Source organism: Drosophila melanogaster, chromosome X (assembly GCF_000001215.4).
Source record: "Drosophila melanogaster chromosome X".
In the NCBI taxonomy this organism is placed as follows: domain Eukaryota; kingdom Metazoa; phylum Arthropoda; class Insecta; order Diptera; family Drosophilidae; genus Drosophila; species Drosophila melanogaster.
In genome coordinates this window covers 13112487-13135060 of record NC_004354.4, presented here as the reverse complement: position 1 = coordinate 13135060, position 22574 = coordinate 13112487, and the positions used below count along the sequence as shown (strand labels likewise).

Sequence of the window (22574 nt, the reverse complement as noted above, 5' to 3'; positions counted from 1 at the left end):
ATGTTTTAGGCATAATTTGACATGAACACTTCGCCCCTGAAATTATGCAACATTTTTACAGCCTTCAAAAACATGAAAAGCCTAAAAGTGTTTTAAAAATCCAAGACTCTAGTAGCTGCATAAAATAAATAACCCATCAAATCATAATTCTCCAATGAAGAGGTATTACTTAGTCGGATACACGAAAACCACCTGCCAGTTAAAGAATAAAATGCTTAAATCAGGTGCCACAGTTCGATATGTTTGTGCTGTTTATTTCGACAGATCTACGTGCCTTCGAGCGTGTATATGATAGATATATAAATATATATGTATATATATATATAGTTGGTATTGGTATAATTGTTTACAAAAAAAAGACGCCTAGCAAAACAAAAGTCCATATAAAAGGACGATACACGTATATAATACACTAAAACAGTTAACATCCTTTCGATTTTCCATTCCGATTTGGTAGCACTAGTTTCGTTCGTTTCGTTTTTTTTTTTTCTTTTTGGAAGCCACATTCTTGTCCTGCATCCGGAAAACTTCGAGCCCAAATACATATGTAGGATATATGTGTATATATCGGAATTATCACAAATGCTTATGATCTAGCTAAAATAGCGTATAGTTAGGCTTGCTTCAAGCGCGCTGGGATCGTGAGTTGCGTGTGGGTGGTGTCTTCGACCAGCTTTGCTCCTCGGCGCTGGCGAAGATCAGGTAGATGAAGTTACCGGCTATATTCAAGCCCGCCGCCAGCCAGAAGACCAGATGCCACTGTGTCAGAGTCTCGCGATGATTGATGATTAGACCGATGACATACGGAGCCAGGAAGCCACAGATATTTGCCGCCGAATTGGTGATGCCATACATGGTGCCTGCATATCGTGGACTGAGCGCTATGTGATTCATCTGGTTGCCAGCATAGACGGCGCCGCCGAAAGAGCCCACGCCGGCCAACATAAAGGTGACCCACACCCAATCGCAGCCCACATAGATGATGCCAATCAGGCCCAGTGATGGCACCACGGAGGCCACCGTGTTCCACAACTTATACGAGTTCAGCAGCGATATGTAGCGTCTGGCTAGCATCCAATCCGCCAGGGCGGAGCAGGCAATGCCCACGAACCAGGAGGTTAGATACGGCACCGCATTGAGCAGAGCATTCGACTGGATGTCAAAGTGTAGGATGTTGCTCATGTAGGTGGGCAGCTCGGTTAGCTGCGTGTAGAAGGCCCATCCCTGGCCGCATTGCGTCAACAAGATGGCCCACAGAGGTACGGATGTGAGCAGCGATGACCAGGGTATCGGTTCCTCCGGCGGCGCCCGCAGACTCACTTCATCCTGTCCCTCCTCTTCCTCGGCCTCCGCTAGATCCTGATTTATTAGCCTCTGAACCTGTAGACTCCTTTCGATATACTCTCGCTCCGATTCTGAGATCCTGGGATGATCGCTAGGCTTGTCGTACACCAAATACATCCATGCGATGAACCACAGAATGCCCAACAGTCCGAAGATGTAGAAAGCCGACGGCCAGCCACCCAGGAAGTCCAGCGAGCACAGCCATCCGGCCAGCGGCATGGAAATGACTGTTCCGATATTGGAGCCCGCATAGACGATTGCGGCGAACTTGTTCCTCTCCAGCGGCGGTATCCAGTGGGCAAGCATGGCGTGCATAGCTGGATAGGTGACGCCCTCGCCCATTCCCTCCAGGATGCGGACCAGGACCAACAGCGGCAGATCCCAGTGGGCAGCCAATGGAGTTATAAGCGTAAAGACCGCCGTGATCAACACTCCATAGCCGTAGATCTTCTTCCCACCATACAGCTCGGCCATCCGTCCGCCGGGCACTTGGGTTAGCACATAGCCATAGAAGAAACTGCCGAGCACCAATCCCTGCGTGGCCTCGTCCCACACAAACTCGCCCTCCTTCTGCGGATTGGGATCGCTACCATTGTGATGTGGTGCCGGTAGTGGACACGTGTCCGTATCAATCACCGATGAGTTGCTGTGCGGAATTGCCGTTTGGTTCACCATGGCCACAATGGCCACCGACAGATTGACCCGCATCGCGTAGACCACGGCGAATCCCAGGAAGCCCATGAATCCGAAAATGTGACGCGTCTTTGGGCCACAGCCATGGTTTTCTGCAGGGTGGAGAGAGGAGAGAGTGGATGGTTAGTAAGCTATGGTTTAGGAGGCGTAATAACGATATCAGTTCCGGTTTTACTTAAAAGTTCTCGCCGTTCTCGATAAGGCCCAATGTTACACTGAAAATCCCTAAATACCATTCAATGTGTTATCATTGCATAGTTTAAATTGCCTCAATTTCTTCACTTTTTTATTCCTTTAGAAATGTTTACATGAGATGCCATTGCCAGTGAATTTAATTTCTTTTCAGATACTTGTTCATAGGAATCGCTCAAGTATAAAATCTAAAATAAAAATATTACGATCTGATACCATCGAAAAAGTTATCGGCCCTCCGTTCCATTTGAAATGCAGATTTGTACTGTTCTATAAAGTTCAGAAAAACTTCGCTTCATATCAGTAAATGTAAACAAGTCGTAATTTCGGCCCTTGGCGAATAAATTATACATAGGCATAGGCTGTTAACTGGATAACTGGATAGTATTACGTGAAAATTAAAATTTATGCGTAATTATTAGGTTATTTTATATTATATGTATGTTATGTTATATGTATAAAAACATTTTAATTATTTTTATTAGTTATTGAAATCTATAAGCCATATAATATCTTACTTTAAGATTAAATGAGAATTATTATAAATTGAAAGATACAATTTTAGAGTGTCTTGGATATACGTAAAATGAAATTTGTTTACAACAAAAAGTATCTTTGCGTTGAGTACTGTTTTTTTTTACACAGATATTCCGAGAGTTTATGTTTAATAAAAGTACTGACCCAGGACATATGTATGTACAATACATAAATGCAAATCAATATGAAGCAGAAATAGCACTAAAGATTTAAATAAATAAAGGTATCTTGAGCTTGTAATACGCATATCTACGTTGCTCCACCTACATATGCTATAGCTAGGTAAATATCTTTCCCCATCTGTGTATCTTGTAGCTACTCACCCTCCGCAGCGCCGCTGGAGCGGATTAGCGGTCGTTCGCCGGAGCAAAACGCCTCCCGTTCGTCGTCCGCTTCGTCGTCGGAGCGCTCCGCCGAGGCGGATGAATTGGAGGAGGTGGATGGATCGTAGTAACAGGAGGCGTCCCGCGACTCGTCCGTCCATTTGTGCGGTGGCATCGTGGCGCTCTATTTGGTTTCGTGGATTCCGATTGGAGATGTTGGTGCTTGGCGGTCTGTGCTTTTCGAGCGTCTTTTGAGCGTTTGGAACTGCAACTGCCAACGCATTTTCTCTGCCGGAGCGGCAGCTGTAGTGTAGTTATTGTATTTGTATCGCCAGCGGTGGCGGAAGCGGTTTGCTTGTCCACCAAAATCAAGAGCCGTGTGAGCGGGAGCGGGAACGGGAGCGGCAACGCGAGCGGACACCTCACCACGCCAGCGGGAACCAGCGCAGACTGACGGACTGGCAAATGGCAACGGGCAACGGACAGCGCAACAACAAACCTAAGCAAAAGGCAGCGCCAGCAAACGTAGCTTCTAACCACAAGAGGGGTAACAGTGGCGTAGTTGTGGGGTGGCGAGCCAAAATCACAGAGGGGATTCCTCGAGTGAGAAGAGTAAATACTTTCTGGCGATAGAATGATGGCGTAGTTCTTTGGGAATTTCAGTCATTGTTTAGTTGCCCCTTTTGCTGCGCCACTGCGTTTGGAGTCACCACAGCTCGCTCCCTCTCTAATGGCTGGCTCTGTGGCGTTCTCGCTCTCTCCCGTGTGAAAGTGGAGCATGAATGGTGCGGCGCTACGTCACAGAAGGGGATGCAAGAACGAAAGAGAGTGGGTGAGAGAGAGAGCATTAGAGAGGGCCAAAGAGAAAGGGGGTGATGTGCGAGAAGAGAAGAGAGTGCAGTGTGAATTGTATTGTTGTGAACTAACTTAAGTATACTATCTTTGTTTAGTTACAGTTAGTTTACACACACACACAAACTATAAACGGCGATATGGTATATTTGCCAGCACTGAAAAATTACTATTTGTAAGAAAATAAAAACAATAAAACAAAACTAATTTCCAGATAGTCGAAATCAAAAAGGGAATTTGTACTAAAATCTTGAGAATAAAAACAACGAGGAGAGAAAGGCAAAGTATACTTTAGTTGCCAACACAAATACACGCACACTCAAACAACTCAGGCTAACACAATAGCTACGTTTAAGTAGCCAAGCTCTTTTAATGTATGTAAGTCAATTCAAGCAGGCTCTAGTTAGAGAACAAAAGAAATGAGCAAAAACCTAAATTCCACACATAGTATGTACATTTCTACATCTGGAAATTTTTCCATATTTGTTGTCCGTTTACAATGAAATAGATAAGATAAAGGGTTAAGTTGATCGATCGCTGCGTAGCTCGCACAAAACAAAATGTTCTTTTAAAAATTTTCATTGAAATCATTACCAGTTTATCAGTTAAATGGTTCATTTACTTCATAGTATGTTAAGTTTACTAAAATGAGCGCTATTATTTTGGCCCCAAGTGTATGAGTGTGCCCTTCAACTGCTTCCATTTAAACTGCTTTGCAGGATTTCTATTTCTGGAGCAGCACTTGCGCATGTCCTGAAAAAATGCCTGTTGCATGCAGAGATTCGTGGACCTACCCCAAATTCCCACAGATGCATAAAAGTTGGCTGATGATTTTTCAGTGGACAATTATTGACAGAGTATCAAAAAAACAATTCAGACTCAAGGACCTTTTCGCAATACAATTGGAATATTATGATGGTTGCAAAATCAGATAATTTCTAAGTTAAGCCACATTAAATGCTAGTTGTTTGACATAACTCCTAATTTAGTTCGATATAATTCCAATTGAACTGTCGAAAAGGATGCCCCAAGCTACATGTAAAATGCTTAGAGAGGTATTTTAAAGTATGGCTTAAAAAGCACCTGGATGTAATTCCTTCCGGATGTGATTCGTCGCCGTCGAAGTCCAGAACTGTCACTCTTCAGTTGCCGAAGATGGTGCCCACGGGAAAGACGACGATCCTCCGTTTGCCGCTCACCACCAGCGATTCATAGTGATAGTTCTTGGCCAGCAGAACATCGTTGCGGTCGGCAGCAAAGGATTCCCAGATGGGATCCAAGTCCGGATTGAAGCAATTAATGGCCACAATATCGCTCGGTAGTCGTGGTATCAGTTCGTAGGCGCAGCCCAGCTTCTCATTCCACAGACTAACTTGGCCGTAAGGTAGGGGATCCCTTTTGGCCAACTGGCCGGCCTCCTTGGCTGTGCGGAATGTGTGCACCGTCACCACTCCCGTCGCTCCATTGCCCAGATAGCTGTGCACGCAGTCGTACACCAAGACGGGTGATTCCCCAGCCTTAAGGCTTTCGCCTTGTACTGTCTTGGCCTTCAGCTCTTCGATCTTGGCCAGCGTGCTGGTGTAGCTCGGATGCTTGGACACCTCCTGCGACAACGGACGCAAATCCTGCGCCACTAGGCCCACAAACTGATCGGCAATGCTCTCCTGGAGTAGCAACGTGGCCACCGATCCCTCGGCAAAGGGATTCTGCAGGGACTGGAGCAACTGGTGGCGCGCTGAGTGCAGATCACCGTCCTCGAAGACGACCATCAGCTGGGGGGAGCGCCACTGGGGTGCACTGGGAATCAGCGCCAACTGCAAGTAGATACATTTTTGAATTTAACATATGTATGTAGGTGCTCCGATAATCTCACTGAGACACAATCCGTGTGCCAAGGAGATCAAGGTTATGTCCGATATTGTCTGACTGACCTTCGTTTCCTGCGCCGTCGGCTGCAGCTGGTTGACCATGTAGCTGGTGATCCTGGACGGCTGGGACTGGGTGAAGTTGCTGGCCATGCTCTGCGAATTGAAAACTTGAATTCAATGGAATCGCCCGATCAGCTGCGTTATCAGCGGCTCACGCAAACATACACACACGCACATAAACAGACACACACGCACACACACATTCACATGCAGAGAAGGAAGATCGCTGATAAACTAAAATACCAGTTATTGGTATTATTCAGTATTTAACACGGCCTGTCGCATTTTATAGCTACGGTCACACCGAAATAATAACTGGCATGTATAAGCGGAACAGCGACCGGTCACATTGGCCCACACATCACAATTTTAATTTAAATTGCAATTGGTCGTGTTGCTGCGCTGACGCCTTCCAGCGTATAAAAGAAAATAACACTTTTGCCCCCGGCTAGCTAATAGTTGTTGACATCACTCGTTATTCGCCGTTCATTGTTGACGCCCCCGTGCAAAGGCAGCAACAACAACAGCGATTGCCAAATATTGCAGCAGCAACAACAAGAACATTTGGAGAACGAAAGAAGACCAACAAGTGCGCGCACACACACACACACGCACAGACGCACACAGATACACTCATACAGTGAAGCTATTGCGCTTTTAGCACCAATTGAAAGTGAATTGCAAGTGAAAATAGACGCAAAGTGGAACGATTTCAGCAAATTGTTGCACACGAAAATAACAAAACAGCTGTGCGACTCATTTTTTTTTGTGTTTTATTGTTGTTGTTGTCTGCGCCGCGTGTGGCAGCAGCAGGAGTGGGAGTGAGAGAGCGGTAGCCGCTGCAATAACTGCATTTGAGTGCGAGCGAGAAGGAGCAGGAGAGCGACATCATCATGACCGACCTCAACGAGCTGATGGGATCCCCTTTTGTGCGTGTGAAGGTAAGCAAGCAGTGCATGCGATGCGGGAGACGAGATGCCGCTATTGCACTGCACTGGCCAGCAAGCAGTGCACTGCACTCACCCCCCTCATCTTATCCAACAAACAATTGCAGCCATAAAAATAGCAATGGGCGACTAGGAAAACTCATAACTCATGACAAAAAAAAAAAAACAAAGAAACAGATAAAAATTCTGAATAAATGAAAAAGTCTCATTTAAATTAGGGGAAAGAATAAACAGGGTAAATAGATAACATATGGTACAGCTGCGGTCAAAATATTAACAGCAGGGCGGTTCAACTGGCTGGGTGGCACACATAAACAGAAGAAACAGATAAAGAATTTTACGGAAGCGGTCAAAAAATTAAACTGGGCGTATGAAACATACGTGTTTGTTTTTTAAGGAATAAAAGCCATGAAAAGTAGATAAAAACTTTTTTTGGAAATTTACTTACATGTGTTTGGATGCTTATTTTGCATTCAAAGTGGATATAGCTACATATACATACATATATCGGCAAATATAAATTACTTGTTGTAGAACGAAAATAAGTAAATTAATGCCATCGTTATATGTATAAGTAAAAAATACACATAAATGACATTGTATGTACAGCTGGACTAATGCAACTTGTGTGGGCGAAATAAAACTGCTTGAGCGAAATTTACAGCTTACGGGAAAACCTTATAAACTAATTACATCGTTTCACTAAAAACATTTTCCAATTGTGCAGTTTTCTGTCCAAGAATAAATATTGTTATTTCTATCATAATACAATCCGTTTTTTTTACCATAACATTATAAATAATGGTCCAAATATAAAATGAGATGCCTCGTTGTGTTCGTTATTAAATACCAAATCGAACTGTATTCAAAAATTTCCTTAATTCTTCGATGAAAATGATAGGGAACGTTAGCCTTGGTAATTTGCTGCTCAAAACAGTTATTTTTTCATCTATATAACAATTTTTAGCGTATTTATGACAAAAATTCCATTTGTAAATATTACGTTTTTGGCAAAAGCTGTTTTTCCGAATTTATGTGATCAAAAAATCCGTTTTTTTGCCACAACTTTCAAATTAATTGCCTGAATATGAAATGTCATACCTCAATGAGCTCGTAATTAAATTTCCAATTAAACTGTGTCCAAATATAAGAATTCTATTTTTTCGCCATTTTTTGCAAATTTTGATGATGTTACCCCTTACAAAAAAATGCGAAAATTGACCCAAAAATTAATTTTTCTAAATCCTTCAAAAAATGATTGGCGTCGTTAGTATTGGTAAATAGCTGCTCAAAAAGGTAATTCTTTTATCTATATGACAAATTTTAGAGAAGTTATGACGAAAAGTTCCGTTTGTAAAATCACTTTTTTGGCAAAACCCGTTTTTTTCGAATTTCGGTCAATAAATAATCCGTTTTTTTTACCACAACTTTTAAAATAATTGTCTGAATATGGAATGTTATACCTCGTTGAGCTCGTAATTTAATTTCCAATCCAACTTTGTTCAAAAATAAGGATTCTATTTTTTCGCGATTTTTTTGCAAATTTTGATGATGTTACCCCTTACAAAAAATGCAAAAAATTGACCCAAAAATTAATTTCCCTAAATCCTTCAAAAAGTGATGGGAATCGTTAGCAATGATAAATAGCTGCTCAAAACAGTTTAATTTGTACAAATTGCACAATTTTTGGCCAAGTTATCTTAAAAAAACTGAAAAGATACCTATTGCGGTTAACGCTGCTGTACGACTCTCACTTGTTGGGCCTCCATGGGTTAATGGCCAGTCGCTGTGTGATTAGCACCCCAAGTAGTTAACCGCAAATGACAACCGATACGATGCTAGTAACTACAATTGGCAACTTCGCCGCCAGATTCGTGGGGCTTCACTTGGCACTAAACCGCTTATGATTATGCTTATGTGTTAACCAGATATGACCATATAACCATATATAACCAAATGTAGTTTGTAGTAGTTCTCCCTTTGCATTTTCTCATTTTCCCCTTTGCTTCTACATTACATATATCTTACAGCTTGTGGCCTTTGTGCACTTCTTCTTCATCTCGAATGCCATGCTTGGCAGTTGGGGCCACGGGGCGTATGAATTCTACAACTTTCTATTCCTGATCGCCATGTTCTGGTCGATGCACAGCAAGGACTCCGTCGAAGCGATTCAAACGGTGAGTGCGATCGATTGATAAGTGCCAGATTTGATATTCCCAATTGAGAAGACTCTTCAATTAATTCGTTTAATTTGCTCGCCATACCCTGCAAATGAGGGTATCACAACTGTGACAAGCAATCTATTAAAATTGGTTTACAAAGTATAGCTAAGACTTCTTAAAGAACGCTTACAAAAAGTGATATATAATTCATAGCATAGTTTACATATATAGTTTACTTAAGTAGCAGTGCGATTGCATTCGTAGTCACGCCTTTAGTTACGTATAGCTTTCCATTCATCGCTTTCTGTGAGTCATTAAAGTATTGTTGATAGGATTGTTATACAGATAAGTATGTTTATAGTGCAGTGTGTTCACTGCGTTCATCCAATTAATTCAATATAGACGAATAGCATTTCCCTTTGGAGTCCACTGCTGACTGAGGCTTTAATCAACTGCTAGACGACTCACAGCGATATCACCACGGAATTTGTTAAATCGTTCAAAACCGGTTGTTCAAAAAAAAAAAATCGCCAGTAGGCAATTAGCATACACATGCAAAATATAAATAACAAATGTTCTCACTAAAATAGTTCGACGAACATCAGGTGCCAGCGAGGAAATCAAGATTAAAACAATAAAAACAATGATTGATTCGTATGATGATGATGCACTCAATGAATTTATGCAAGTTATTCATGAAAACTACTTTCATTTGAGAAAGAATCGCAAAATTCTAGCAACTCACAAAGTTAAGAATGAGAAGCAAGCATATATACTTAAATCTTGAAAAAAAGCGCTTCTCGTGACGATAAGATAGCACATTTGGGTTATCCAAGTAGCAATGGGTTTATTCTTTCCCAAAATGATTTACAATTGGGACTTCGTCATATGTGCTGGCAGAAAAGATATATATCTTTGAAGGGAAAACTCTGGTTCTGCTTTCGACGAATGCCAAAAGTTGTGGCGCTATTATGGCCAATCAATTTGCTCGCTTATGGGACTAACTGAGCCATAACTGGTTCCCCGCGGCCCCGATCTTTAATCTCTAATGTTCTGTTCCACCCCCGAGTGAGTCCAACCCGTCAAGTGGCATGGCCAAAATACTAAAAGCAAAACGAAACCAAATCCGAGTCTGAACGCGTGGAGGTATGCTAATGAAAGTGGACTTAAGTCGAATGTACACAGCGAAAAATTTGTATAACATAATAATTTGTATGTAGTTTTTATCAATTAAAGTAAAGGTTACAATATATTTACGACTATATATTTGAAATCAAGTTTTGTTTTTATAATCATAGCATTGAATATCATATATATTCAAATATCTATAATGCATTGTGTACAAATATTTCCACATTAAAGTCCGGTTTGCTTGGCAAATTGCGTGTGAAGTTGGGGGTATGCGTGTATTTATAGATGAGTTAGCCGTAAGTAAAGAGGGCGAATGGCTCAACTTTGACCTTAGACCGACCGAAAAGTGACCACGTCCAGCGAAATGCCGCCTACTCCCATCCATATACAACCCATCTACTCAAAGAAGTTACCACCTTTACTCCTTGAAGGAGCTGCTACACGCGATTCCCATTTTGGGCCACAGGCCCTTGAGTCGTACTTAATAAATCGGGCATTACGATGCCCATTTAACGAGGATTCCCAACCGGCGGCGCTTGTTTTGTTTGCTTCCTCGAAAGCCATTAGCAACGCCTCTTAGTCAACCGAGTTGAACGCAACTCGATGTCAAATCCTTGGCCAGCCAGTGGCTATGCCATTCGTTTTCGCCAGCACTCTGGACAAACTGTAAAAGAAAAATCAATGAACATAATTTATTTAATTTCGAATATGTAAATTGTAGTTTGCAACAACTTGGAGCTGAGTTTCCTGAAGAATCGTGCTACGCAGTGCGCTGGGCATAGTGGGTGAAGGATTTTCCCGGTTGCGGTTGCTTGAATTGTAGCATATGTTGACCATTTAAAATGGCCAACGTATTATTAACAGAATTAGGACACGTGTGGCGTTGGACACGTGCATCCGAAGCATATGTAAAATATTTAAACTCAACAAAATCAGCTTTCAAACATTTTCGTGAAATGCCTAAAAGGCTGCTTTCTTTTCTTAAGTTAAACCACACAAATCTGAGCATTAACGATTCAATCGTGATTATATCGTATGTCGTATCCTTTATCCCAACCTATCACTTCCCGCCCACACTCATGTTATATCATTTCGTATCTCTTTGCAGGCGCTCGTCATCAACGCTTCTAGCATTTTTTTTGATATAGTCAGCATTTCTCTTCATTTCGGCATTATGAGTAAGTCATCCAGCCGGTTCCTATCGTTACACTGAACACGATATCGATGCTTAACGATGAGATACTAATAACTTATTAATTTTCAGATGGCTGGGCCGTTGCGTTCAGCATCATCAATCTGATACTGCGACCGGTGAGCGTGGCCCTGCTCTACAAGGAGTTCAATACGAGGGGCGGCACACTGCCGACGGGATCGGTCTTCCCAACTAGCCAGCAGCGCAGCTATCAGGACATCGATCGGCCCACACAGCCCACACCGACCAATTCGCAGCCCGGTCCGAATGTGGCCAGCATTTTCTAGGCTCTCCAAGACAACCCTTCCAAGTACCTAGACAACACACCACTACGATAATAGACAGCGGATTCCGCAATGGAACAGCAAAGACAACCCATGTGTAGAAAGACTTGACTAGTCAGTGTCGCTGCCGAAAGTAATCAGAATATTTGAATGCGAAACAAAATTTTATACATACATATATATAACGTGTGTTGTTTTTTTTTTTTTTTTTTGAGCGTTGTTTTGTTAGTGCAATATTGTGAGAGAGACAACGATTAAGGTTAAGCATTGTAGTTAAATACGGCATCGGAATTTCATAAAGAAACGTGTAGGTGCGTGTTTTCCTTGTCCCATATACACAAACCTTTTTTTTTACATTGTTAACGAATAAAGTCGGCTAATCAAAAATATTAAAGATACACACATATATATATATATATATATTTATATTCGTATTTGTATAACAAAGATTGCAATTCTACTTTATATACTTATCCTAGATAACGTTAACGCTAACTGTAAACCCAACAGAATATTCGAAAAATAAAAAGCGGGCGTCATCGTTTGTAAAACAATAAATAGAGCGACTCCCATCTCTCGTCTCGTCCCCACCTCCTGTACAAAAAGAAAACCCCCCGATCGCCTGCTTCAGAATCCCTCCTTGGCCGCACGGAACTTGTAATGATTGCTCCGCCCGTCCAGACACGGCACCTGCACCAGATTAAAGTAGATGGAGCCCATCAGCTGCGAGGCCGAGGTGTTGGTCATCTTCAGGCAGGAGAACAGCATGTCGTCGCAAATGCAGTGGGATCTACGCAGAGTGGAAAGGCATTAGATTATATAACAGGCATAACAGATTATCTGCTGCAACCAATTTGTGCACTCACTTTGTGTACAGCGAATCGTTCATCAGTTCGTATTTGTTTTGATAGGCTCGGATTTTGATGGGGCAGAGATCGTGTTGCCGACAGCATCGATCCATGGCCATTTCGCTGCCCAGATCGCTGTACGTCTCTGCAATGTCGCCGGTGCCACACCATTTTGTGCCTGTGAGTATGGAATTTATAATGCATACAATTGCATCATCTCGAGCAAACGTGACCACCTCACCTGGTATAATGCCACTCAGCAGGGAGAAGGGACTGCGCGGAAAGATATTGGTGGCCAGCTTAAGGGCCACACCATCATTGGCTCCACCCGTTGTGGCTGAAGCGCTGCCTCCATTGCTGCGTTCACCGCCCTCCAGCTTGGATTTGTGACGCGAAGCGTAGCTCAGCTTATCCACGTGCTCGCACTGATCCATTAGCTTTAGCATCTCGTCGAATTTGATTTCCAATGGGCGATTGTAGTGCGACAGGCCCTCCAGCAGCATCTTGCCCTCCTTATCGTTGCTAAGTTTTGGTTGAAATTGATCAGACAAGTTATGCGATTGCCCTTCTATGCGATTCTCATACCCCCTAGCTAAGAGTACGACACTTTCTCAAGAGCATATAACATTTTTGGCATAAAATAGTTGCACGTTTTTCAATATTTGTTATTTAACAGCCGTGCATATTGATTTTCTATAAACGTGATTAGTCGTGTGCCTGTTTAAATATTCAGGGCATATATGCAATGGATTTTCTGATCAGCTGTTCACGTAAAGCAGACAAAAATCACTTCCGCAAAACCTTGACTTCATCCATATAAACAAACACTCAATATTTTGTTCCGCAATATTAATTTTTTCGCTAAATATAATTACTTATTTGTCTTCAGTAATGAGTATACTTACTAGATTTCGATCAGTTCGCAGCCGAGTAACAATTTCTGGGGTCCCAGCTCCGTTACGGCTATGGTCAGATCGTGATAGTATATCATGATGAGGGAGTCGTTGCTCACACGCTTTCCGCTGCCAAAAAAGAGAGTGCACAGAAAGAAAATTATAATTTTATCAAAAATATGTCCATTGTTTTGAGTATTTTCATGCTACATTTATGTGATGCAAATATATTTAATCGGTGAAATTGTTCGACGAAGTGTTCCATCTAATAATAAGTAAATAAATTATTTTCCATCTGTGTGGGTAAACGATTTGAGTGATAGCTCGCTCCGTGCAGCGGTTATGGGCACATGGCCAGGCGGCCGACCATGCGGATACGTGACGTCCATGGCAATGGACTCTGTGGACGACGGAAAGCTAATAAGTCATTCGTTGACTGACTGCTAATCAAAGACGGATGGAATGGATACCCATTCTCATTCAGATCTTCGTCTGGCAAACGCTGCAATGCTAGATGGTCAATCTTCATTTCGAGAGCCTTTCTCTGCGCTTCTCATAGTTATAAGCTAAACAGACGAACCTGTGGAAAATTTCCTAAATTTTCATGCAAATGTATGTATTAATTTCAATAGCTGGGCAATATTTTTCTGCGCTTCTCATATTAGATAAACAGAGAGGGTTAGTTTTGAAAATTCCCTATATTTCCATACACGCGTATGTTATTGTTGGCAATAGTTTGGATATATTTTCGGCTTGTTTCGACTACCACTCACCTGTACGTCTTCATCTGACGCGCGCTACGCTGCTCGATGATTTGCTGGGTGAAGGACTGGAACGAAGGAAATCCTTGCAGTCCTTGCGGCAAACTAAAGGACAACGTGGGCTTGGCCACCGCCTCCGAGGTCAGATAGCCCAGGAGGCAGCAGAAAAGCAACGAGGCCAGCAGCTGAAGGCGCCGTCGCAGCCAGAGGTTATAGGGCATCTTGGTGTGGCGTGGTTTCTTCGATCTGGAGGAGCTGCCACTAAGGCATCGCCGGCTGGACTGAGCCGCTACCCAAAAACACCGGCGCCGTATCCAACCAACTGTTTCCCAGGGCGAAAGAGAGGGAATTCACTGTTAATTTATAAGCCGGAGAAGTTCGCGCTGGTCTATTAGTCCGCACTACCAATACCATCTGGCCAAGGATAGGGTTTAAGGGTCAAGAGTGTGCTGTCTTGGGCTGCGTGTCAAAGGTTGAAGGCGTCGCCAAACGTTTTTGAATAATTCAAGACCTCTTTCACCGCAGAGAAAAAGTACATAGCACACGTGTAATATCTTCCATTCGATTATAGTACATAAACAATTAGCAATTCGTGCTATGATTTAATAATTTGAACTTAATTTTTCTTACGCGAACGAAGTCCAATATTTATGCTGCGAGTTTAAAAACATTTTCAAACATCAGCGAAATAAATTTGACAAAAACTGAGAAAAAATATTAAAACAAACAAACAGTGGGTGAAAGTAAGTTTGTTGTTGAATTACAATTTTTGTGCACGCCCTTCTATGCGCTTCTCATACTTATTAGCTAATCTGTGAGGTGCTCATGCAAAATTTCACATTTTTTAAAGCCTAACTATTATTGTATGTAGTGTTTTTGATATCATTATTACAGATTTCATTTTAATCGCACATGTCATTGTATTGGGTGCCTGTTATATGTTATTTTGCCTGCTATATATATATTTCTCTTGTGTAAAACTAAAGAGGTCCGTTGGAGGCCGGTTGGCCAAGTTCCCAGCATTGCGGGCGGAACTGCAGTGGCAGGTGCCAAAACTTGCGAGTCAGCTGACCTCGTTCCCAGCCCACGGGAAAATAAAAAAAAAAGCGAGAGGATCGGGCAATCTAACCCATAACAATGGGGAGTGACGACACGCGCCTCTCTACTTTATACTTAGCCCAGTCAAATTTAAGTCATGCATTGCATCAGGCCAAGACCTAGCCAAGAACTGGCCACGCCCAGCCATTAACTGGCAGCCAAACAGGGCGTATACGTGCAACACAAATTACGTATACGCAGCGTTGACGGCCAGACAATGGTATATCATTGTGGCAATGCCGTTGACTGGATAGATTGACAAACACTTTGCCAATTACTCGTAAATGGACAGGTGGGCATGGGAATACAGATTGCAACTAATCGGATTCCCATTCAAAATTCACTTGCATTTAGCAGTGTATTGAACTGAATTAAAGTGGTCGGTTTATAGATAGGGAATCGAAAAAAAACTGCGCACTGCTGCCTTGTGTTCAATTTGGCATTGTTGATTAGTTGATAAATCAAAGGCTAAGCTATTATTTTCATGTATTAAAGGGGGCAGTCAGTTAAAATTTGGCTCTCATCGTTTCAACAGTAAAAAGTAATTAAATTTCATCAATATTTTAAAGCCAATATAAGGCCAGTGGCTTGGCCTTGAAAATGGAGTTTATTGCCTGCAATTGCTAAACGCGAATTTATTGAAAACCTTTTGCAATCTGGACGCCAACTGACATCATGGGTTGTGTCCGAAGGTCAGGGGCTAGTTGTCCCTTGACCTTAGCGTGGCCCGACGTCTTGGCCACTTAAAAACGCTGGTTGAACCAGCGAAGACTTCTACCTTCACAATCCCCCTATTAGCCCGTTTTACCCCACTTTACGGCTCCCATGACTTGCGAATGGCCTGAACACACGCACCGCGAACCTGCTAATAAAGCTGCCAAATGTCCCCTATAACACCTTTTTTCCCTGCCCCGCTCCCCACCCCCTCCATTCATCATTTATTGCTATTACTATTATTGTTTTCTTTTTTATTGTAATATTTTCTTTCTGTCATCGCGTAAACATGCTTTTTGTTTGGAAACCACGAAAGTTTACGCAAGTTTTTGGCCAAGAGCGGAGTTTTTTTTTTGGTTTTTTTTTGGAGTGGTGGCCCTGTAGGTGAGCAAAGTGAAAGTGATTCCATTGGGGAACGACTTGGCCGCCGATTTCGTGCGATTTCAATGGCCACTATATGCCATACAGCCAATAAATAAGATGACGATGCCGGCCAAAAGAAAAAAAAAAGAAAAACAACAAAATAAATGGCGTGTGTGGCAATGGACCTTGCGTGAAACTACGACTCCACCCACTCCACTTAACCACCGTCCAAGAAAACGAGACTTAAAAACACCGAAAAAAAATTACACAACCATATTATTGATGCGCCAAAATGAAGATGAAACTTGAAACTCTTTTGTGCACAAGATGTGAATGTTTAAGATACCAACTAGAATGGAAATTATAAGCTTAAAATTATTCAAAGCCTCTAGAAAATATTTACATTTCAGTCCAGTACATATTATATATTTTTGTCTGCATATGTGTGTCAAGTGGAGCAGTTGACGACTGATTGCCGGTTAGTTCAATGCTAAACGAAACTGCAAATAGCCAAGACAAAAATGTGGTCGAAACGAATCTGCAGCGGAAAAATCGGAGGTCCAAATTGGTCAAAATGTAATTGTGAAACTATGAAGTTCCGGAATTACGCGAATGTCAATGGGTTTTATATTCACGGTGAATTCCCACTTGATTGTGCTTTTTTCTTTTTTTGTTACAATTGTCTTCATCTACACGTGAGTTTCTATTAATTTGCATATATCTTCTAGCTTGACTTTAATTGCTTCTAACCAAAATTGAGAGCAGACTTAGAGGTTAGCTGAGGTCAGATTTCAAATGGCTTTTGGCAATTAAGACCAAGAACACTTTGAGAGCCATAAAAATCGCACAAAACAAAAGTGCAAGTAATATTCTAATTAGATTAGAGACAATTTGTGCGGGGCAAACTTCGAATCAGGAAACCATTTCATGTGTTGACTAAAAATATTTCCAGAAGTGCTAATTAAACCATTTTAATATGCTCTTGAGCCCCAGTTCTATTTCCATGAATCACACTGCTGCCAAACGAGTTAGTATATGTTTTAAGGCAATATTACTTTGGGTTTGAATTGATTGCTTTAAAAACCTTGATAGTTCTTTAAGCACACAATCGTTTTTTTTATTTTTATTTTTTGGCAATTAAAGCCCAGCCAACCCAATTAAAAGTGTCAACTCATTGGGCGCTCATTCCCAAGTAATGGAAACCTAGTTCTTCGGCGGAAATGAAAAGAAATCAAATCGCATCGAAGTGAAATAATGATGAGCGATGAAATTGCTCTCGAAATTTCTAACAGTTTTCATCGCTGATAGCGGCTAATGGCACCCGAGATGCTAACAACGATAGCTGGCAATGATCATCATCATAATGAAAGCGCTGGGTTTCAGTTTAATTTCTTCTTATTTTTATTTTTCTATTTCTTATTATTATTTTTTTTTTTTGTTTTTTACCCGATTCGTGATGGAGCTGTGCACCCAGTTAGTGGGCCTGGAGATCATCTCTAATCTCTGGCATTTCTTAAGTGCCTCACGACACAGACTTCCGGCCAAAATCGGCAAGCAGGAGGCCAAACGAAACTTGGCCAACTTGAACTTGGCCGGCGAGAGTTGTGGTCGAGTTCAAAAGTGCAAAAAGAGCAAAAGCATAAAACGCGGCATCAGCTGCTCCGGGGCCTTGGCATAGGTCAGTGAAGCGTATTGTGGCCAAAACCAAAACCAAACCCGCTGCCAGCTTTTCTCTTATTTTTCAAATACCCTCACAGAGGGTCTACCATTGCAGGCAATTTAAATATTTAGGGTATTAAAGTCTCTGTTTTGAGAAAACTGCTACATGATCACATACAAAGACTGATTATTGTGCCACCTTTTTGTGTGAATCTTTTACAGAATTTATCATTACCAAATGTTGATTTCTAATTTATGTTTAACAAGAACTTGCAGTTCAAACAATTTAACAAAACTTCTAAACATTGTATGTATACGCTTAGTAGCACATTTTTTCACTGGCTTATATATAGTTTATTCCTTAATTCATAGTGTATTTCTTGTTTCGACTTGCCAAGCTAGCTGGCTGCGTTTATCGTTATTTTTCTCGTATTTTACCCGCGGCCGAGGGAGTGCAGTAAAAGTGGCCATGGCTGCAGATGAGCCACAAAAAAACAGAAAAAAAACAGAAAAAAAGCACATAAAATACGAGCACAGCACCAGCGGCTAAAGACAACAAAAATAAAAAGAAGCAACAGGTTTCCAGCTGGCGTTCGGATCTTCGGATCCGCGGATCTGCCTTAACTTTCACATTGGGCACCTAATTGTGCGCCTTAATCTCGGTTAATTTGCTCCAGTTTTGATCCGCGCTTGTGGCGCACAGAAAGCCAGCTGCGAATGAGAAGTGTGCACATGGCATGGCCACGTTTGCCACCCAAAACTCCCTGAATTATGCAATTGGATGGGGGGGGGGCTTATGACGACCAAGTCGCACTTCACAGCTGCCCGCTAATCCCACCGGCGGATGGTCATAATGGGCATTCTCGTCCAGCTATTATAGCCATCCCCATTCCCATTTCGTAAGCACCAGACCACAGATCCCCAGACCCAATCCATTGTGTGCACGGCGAGAAAATAGTCATATTGTTTACGACAGCATACCTGGCGTATACGTAACGAAGTTTATGATCCGTATCATGGTCAAAAGCCACATTCATCTGCATTTTGCGCACATTTTGTGACTGGAACTAGCTAATTGCATATATCATCTACCATAAAAGTTTTAATCTTTGCCAAAGCTGTGACCCCTGAAAGTGAATTTTAATTGTACATTTCAATAAGAGGTTTAAGGTTTATTAAGCTAGTTAGAGCTTTTTCGACAGTTCTCTTCAATATTCTGATCACATAACGTAGTGAAATCGATTGAAATTCATGCAGTGTATGATTTAGCCCATTTTAAGGTTCCGCCATTAACTTCTCGATCAACTTCGGCCATACAGCCCTCTCTCTCTGCATTGCCACAGATCCGCATATCCGCAGATTTGCGGATCTTCAATGAGTGTGCACTTTTGAACTTGCGCGCCATTTTCGTGGGCAACTTTAAGCACAAATGCAACCTGAACAACAAAATTGGCAAAAAAAACTAACATAAAATTTGATATTTTTGGAAAGAATTCAAGTTTCGTATTTCTAAACAATGTTGAGATTCTTTTGATTTGTATTGACTTATATGCCTTTTAAAAGTCAATCCAAAATATAAGTAACTAAACGATATGTACTTTTGATTTCGGCAAATTCAACTTGCAACAGCAGAATTTTTTAACTTTCAATTCAAAGGTATAAAGAATATATAAAAAGGCTTGCATTATTATAACTATTATTATGTGGTTGCCGCAACTTCAGACACAGACAGCACTTTTACTTTACTTTTTAACTTTTGCACTCAGAACAGTTGTCATTTGGTCAGTTTCATTTAGTAAGTTTCACTTTTGCGCACTCACAGTTAAAAACAAAAATCAATTGAAGGCCTATTTCTTGCCACCGATTTTGGATGAGGCGCATGCGCAACCGCAGTGGCAATATAGCGATAACTATCACAAGTGACTAAATGGTAAAAGGTAGAACAAGCGACTCGGCAATCGCAGTGCAAACCGCTCGCTGCCGCGCAAAGTTAGCAACTAACTGATCGATCGGGCCGGGCCCAAAGCCAAGCCGCCAAGCCGCCAAGCAGCCAAGCAGCCAAGCGGCCAAGAGAGCCGAGAAAACTACACACAACGAAAAAACGCCGCAGCCAGCAAACAAAAATGAAAATAACAAAAAAAAATTAAAACCAAAGACAACTTCGAGCGTCGGCGGCGGCGAGACAGCCGCGAAAATGTGTCAAAAGCAAAAGCTGCGCCGTCGCGGCAACAAAATCACAACAGCGCAGTGCGCACAGGTGGAAATTGAGCACCTGTTGATACCCTAGAAATATTCATAATGGAAAAATTCATGTATTTTATCCGTTTAAATGGATTTAAACAGGCTAAAAGTTGGATAATTGGTAAAATTACAACAATTACTTGAAATTCTACACACGAATTGAAATATCCAATAATGTAGTGTTTAAAATGTGTAGAAAATGGTCATTGTAGATTAATAAAATAAATAAAAACTATGCGGCTTACATTTAAGCTTGCTTATTTATGAATTAAGCCACTTGGTTTTTTTTTCGAATTGTTGAAATGAACAGATATTATTATTAATTTTCAATAGGTAGCAGGTTAGCAGCAACCACTGATTAAATGCAACTTTTGGCATTTTTGATGAGATGAGTGGAGTGGGCGGTATGAAGTTGCTGCTGTTGCTATATGTTGATGCTGTTGTGATGTTGCTGCTACTGCGATGTTGTTGCCGCTGCTGTTGACCCATTTTAATCCGACTTCGCGGCAGATGCAGCTCCTTGCCAAATGCCGATCAACGCGCCTGCGCAGAGTTTTCCCATCGCTGCGGCCTTGTTTGGAGCTGTTTCGGGCCTCCGAACCCGATCGGACCATCAATTGTGGTCGCTGGCAAAGTGAAAACAATGGCAAACAACTTTTACAATGTCAGCGGCTGCGGAGTCGAAGAAAAGTGACAGTGGAGCAAGCAATTAAAAATGGTTTTACGCGCCGAAAGCGACACACAAAAAGGTAAACACTGTCCGTGTTAAAGGTGCTGATGTGCAGACGCAGCACAGTAAGCACGCGCTAAGATGCACTCGTTTTCTTTAATTTATATAAAAGAAAGTACTCCTTATTGCCAATACTAACCATCCGTATCACTTCTTAGGGGATTTTGTAAAATTAATTGTTGGCCAAATTTTCGCATTTTTTGTAAGGGGTAACATCATCAAAATTTGCGAAAAATTGAAAAAATCTATAATACCGAAACTTAAATGCAAATCGATTGGGATTTAAAAAACAAACTCAACGAGGTATGACATTCCATATTTAGATCAATATTTTCAATGTTTTGATTAAAATACCGATTATTTTTTTTACAAAAAATCAAGGAAACCATTTTTCCAAAAATTGAAATATTTAAGATCGGTTTTTTGGGTATAACTTGACTAAAAATGGTCACAGAGCAAAACGAATTACCATTTTATGCTCCCTATTACCAATACTAACCATCCCTGTCACTTTTGAACGGATTTTGTGAAAATAATTTTTGGCCAAATTTTTGCATTTTTTGTAAGGGGTAACATCATCAAAATTTGCGAAAAATTGAAAATTCCTAGAATACCCAAACTTAAATGCAATTCGATTGGGATTTAAAAAACAAACTCAACGAGGTATGACATTCCATATTTGGATTATTATTTTCAATGTTATGATCAAAATACCGATTATTTTTTTTACAACAAATCAGGGAAACCATTTTTCCGAAAATTGAAATATTTAAGATCGGTTTTTTGGGTATAACTTGGCTAAAAATGGTCACAGAGCAAAACGAATTACCATTTTATGCTACCTATTAGCAATACTAACCATCCCTGTCACTTTTGAACGGATTTTGTGAAAATAATTTTTGGCCAAATTATTGCATTTTTTGTAAGGGGTAACATCATCAAAATTTGCGAAAAATTGAAAATTCCTAGAATACCCAAACTTAAATGCAATTCGATTGGGATTTAAAAAACAAACTCAACGAGGTATGCCATTCCATATTTGGATTATTATTTTTAATGTTTTGATCAAAATACCGATTATTTTAAACATAAAATCAGGGAAACAATTTTTGGCAACAAAATTCAATATCCAAGTTGGTTTTAACTTGAATAAAAATGATCATATGTCCCTCCGATCGCACTCTTATCGAAATATCGATATTATGTTATTTTAAAAATGGAAAATTTGTGCGCTACGTGTAGAAATAGAAAAATGCAATCTCCTCGAAAACCGTAGATCAAATTGTAATGAAACTCATTGAATAAATAACTAATAAAATTATAAAACTTTTGCATAATATTGAAATCTTATTGTTAACAAAGTCGTTTATAGCATGGATAGGCTGGCTGTGTTACTTGTAATAAAGAAGGCGGCATTTTTAAAAACCGTAAACTCCTCCGACTGTTAGTCGGTTTTCTGAAAAACTGTGGATAATAGTTTTATGCATTTTTCTGTTACTGTTACGCAATTATCTCAAATACTGGGGATACACATAGATAGTTAGACCTTTCTTTTCTCAACGGCATTGCATTTTTAAATTTTTTAATGGTAGATGGCAGTGTGAAAACTTCGCAGTGTGAACACCATGGCTATCGAAGATCGATACGAAATAGCGATGGATGCAATCGATATTTGCGGGCCT

The 22574-nt window shown here is 41.0% G+C and overlaps 4 protein-coding genes and 1 non-coding gene across 10 annotated transcripts; 2 read left to right on the top strand and 3 right to left on the bottom strand.

Annotated features, from left to right (window-relative positions):
* Window positions 1-221: 221 nt before the first annotated feature.
* Window positions 222-6043, bottom strand: MFS10 (Major Facilitator Superfamily Transporter 10). 3 transcript variants are annotated; one of them, NM_001298259.1, is made up of 4 exons: window positions 5873-6043; window positions 5025-5755; window positions 3090-3882; window positions 496-2129 (listed from the first exon to the last, which is right to left on the bottom strand). In NM_001298259.1, the coding sequence occupies exons 3-4, from the start codon at window positions 3262-3264 to the stop codon at window positions 625-627; spliced, it is 1680 nt and encodes a 559-aa protein (NP_001285188.1). In that variant the 5' UTR covers window positions 3265-3882; window positions 5025-5755; window positions 5873-6043; the 3' UTR covers window positions 496-624. The 3 variants fall into 3 exon arrangements, with proteins under 3 accessions (NP_001285189.1, NP_001285188.1, NP_572857.1); NM_001298260.1 differs by lacking the exons at window positions 5025-5755; window positions 5873-6043 and having other exon boundaries at window positions 222-2129; window positions 3090-4068; NM_132629.2 differs by lacking the exons at window positions 5025-5755; window positions 5873-6043 and having other exon boundaries at window positions 3090-3545.
* Window positions 496-6109, bottom strand: CG15717 (uncharacterized protein). Of its 3 annotated transcripts, NM_001298257.1 has the most exons (4): window positions 5873-6043; window positions 5025-5755; window positions 3090-3882; window positions 496-2129 (listed from the first exon to the last, which is right to left on the bottom strand). In NM_001298257.1, exons 1-2 carry the CDS (start codon window positions 5957-5959, stop codon window positions 5084-5086), a joined length of 759 nt encoding a protein of 252 aa, NP_001285186.1. In that variant the 5' UTR covers window positions 5960-6043; the 3' UTR covers window positions 496-2129; window positions 3090-3882; window positions 5025-5083. The 3 variants fall into 3 exon arrangements, with proteins under 3 accessions (NP_001285186.1, NP_001285187.1, NP_572856.1); NM_001298258.1 differs by lacking the exons at window positions 496-2129; window positions 3090-3882 and having other exon boundaries at window positions 4771-5755; window positions 5873-5962; window positions 6035-6109; NM_132628.3 differs by lacking the exons at window positions 496-2129; window positions 3090-3882 and having other exon boundaries at window positions 4771-5755.
* A 157-nt stretch (window positions 6110-6266) lies between these two features.
* Window positions 6267-12185, top strand: CG32638 (uncharacterized protein). Its single transcript, NM_167348.2, has 4 exons — window positions 6267-6810; window positions 8847-8993; window positions 11218-11287; window positions 11374-12185. Exons 1-4 carry the CDS (start codon window positions 6763-6765, stop codon window positions 11586-11588), a joined length of 480 nt encoding a protein of 159 aa, NP_727668.2. The 5' UTR covers window positions 6267-6762; the 3' UTR covers window positions 11589-12185.
* On the top strand, window positions 6431-6465 carry sncRNA:204 (small non-coding RNA 204). Its single transcript, NR_002466.1, has one exon. It is a non-coding gene; the product is annotated as a small non-coding RNA 204 (non-coding RNA).
* On the bottom strand, window positions 11995-19930 carry CG42237 (uncharacterized protein). 2 transcript variants are annotated; one of them, NM_001298256.1, is made up of 6 exons: window positions 19668-19930; window positions 14100-14409; window positions 13339-13455; window positions 12675-12955; window positions 12452-12611; window positions 11995-12375 (listed from the first exon to the last, which is right to left on the bottom strand). In NM_001298256.1, the coding sequence occupies exons 2-6, from the start codon at window positions 14306-14308 to the stop codon at window positions 12213-12215; spliced, it is 930 nt and encodes a 309-aa protein (NP_001285185.1). In that variant the 5' UTR covers window positions 14309-14409; window positions 19668-19930; the 3' UTR covers window positions 11995-12212. The 2 variants fall into 2 exon arrangements, with proteins under 2 accessions (NP_001285185.1, NP_572855.1); NM_132627.2 differs by having other exon boundaries at window positions 19742-19930.
* Between the last annotated feature and the right edge of the window lie 2644 nt (window positions 19931-22574).

Bases quoted from the DNA above. Each gene is read 5' to 3' on its own strand.
- CG32638 (NM_167348.2), top strand. From the start codon at position 6,763: ATGACCGACCTCAACGAGCTGATGGGATCCCCTTTTGTGCGTGTGAAG. The intron at 6,811-8,846 runs GTAAGCAAGCAG...TATATCTTACAG, and splicing joins CCCCTTTTGTGCGTGTGAAG to CTTGTGGCCTTTGTGCACTT. The intron at 8,994-11,217 runs GTGAGTGCGATC...ATCTCTTTGCAG, and splicing joins CCGTCGAAGCGATTCAAACG to GCGCTCGTCATCAACGCTTC.
- CG42237 (NM_132627.2), bottom strand. From the start codon at position 19,802: ATGCGCCTCATCCAAAATCGGTGGCAAGAAATAGGCCTTCAATTGATT. The intron at 12,956-13,338 runs GTAAGTATACTC...ACCAAAACTTAG, and splicing joins TGCGAACTGATCGAAATCTA to CAACGATAAGGAGGGCAAGA. The intron at 12,612-12,674 runs GTGAGGTGGTCA...CCATACTCACAG, and splicing joins GCTGAGTGGCATTATACCAG to GCACAAAATGGTGTGGCACC.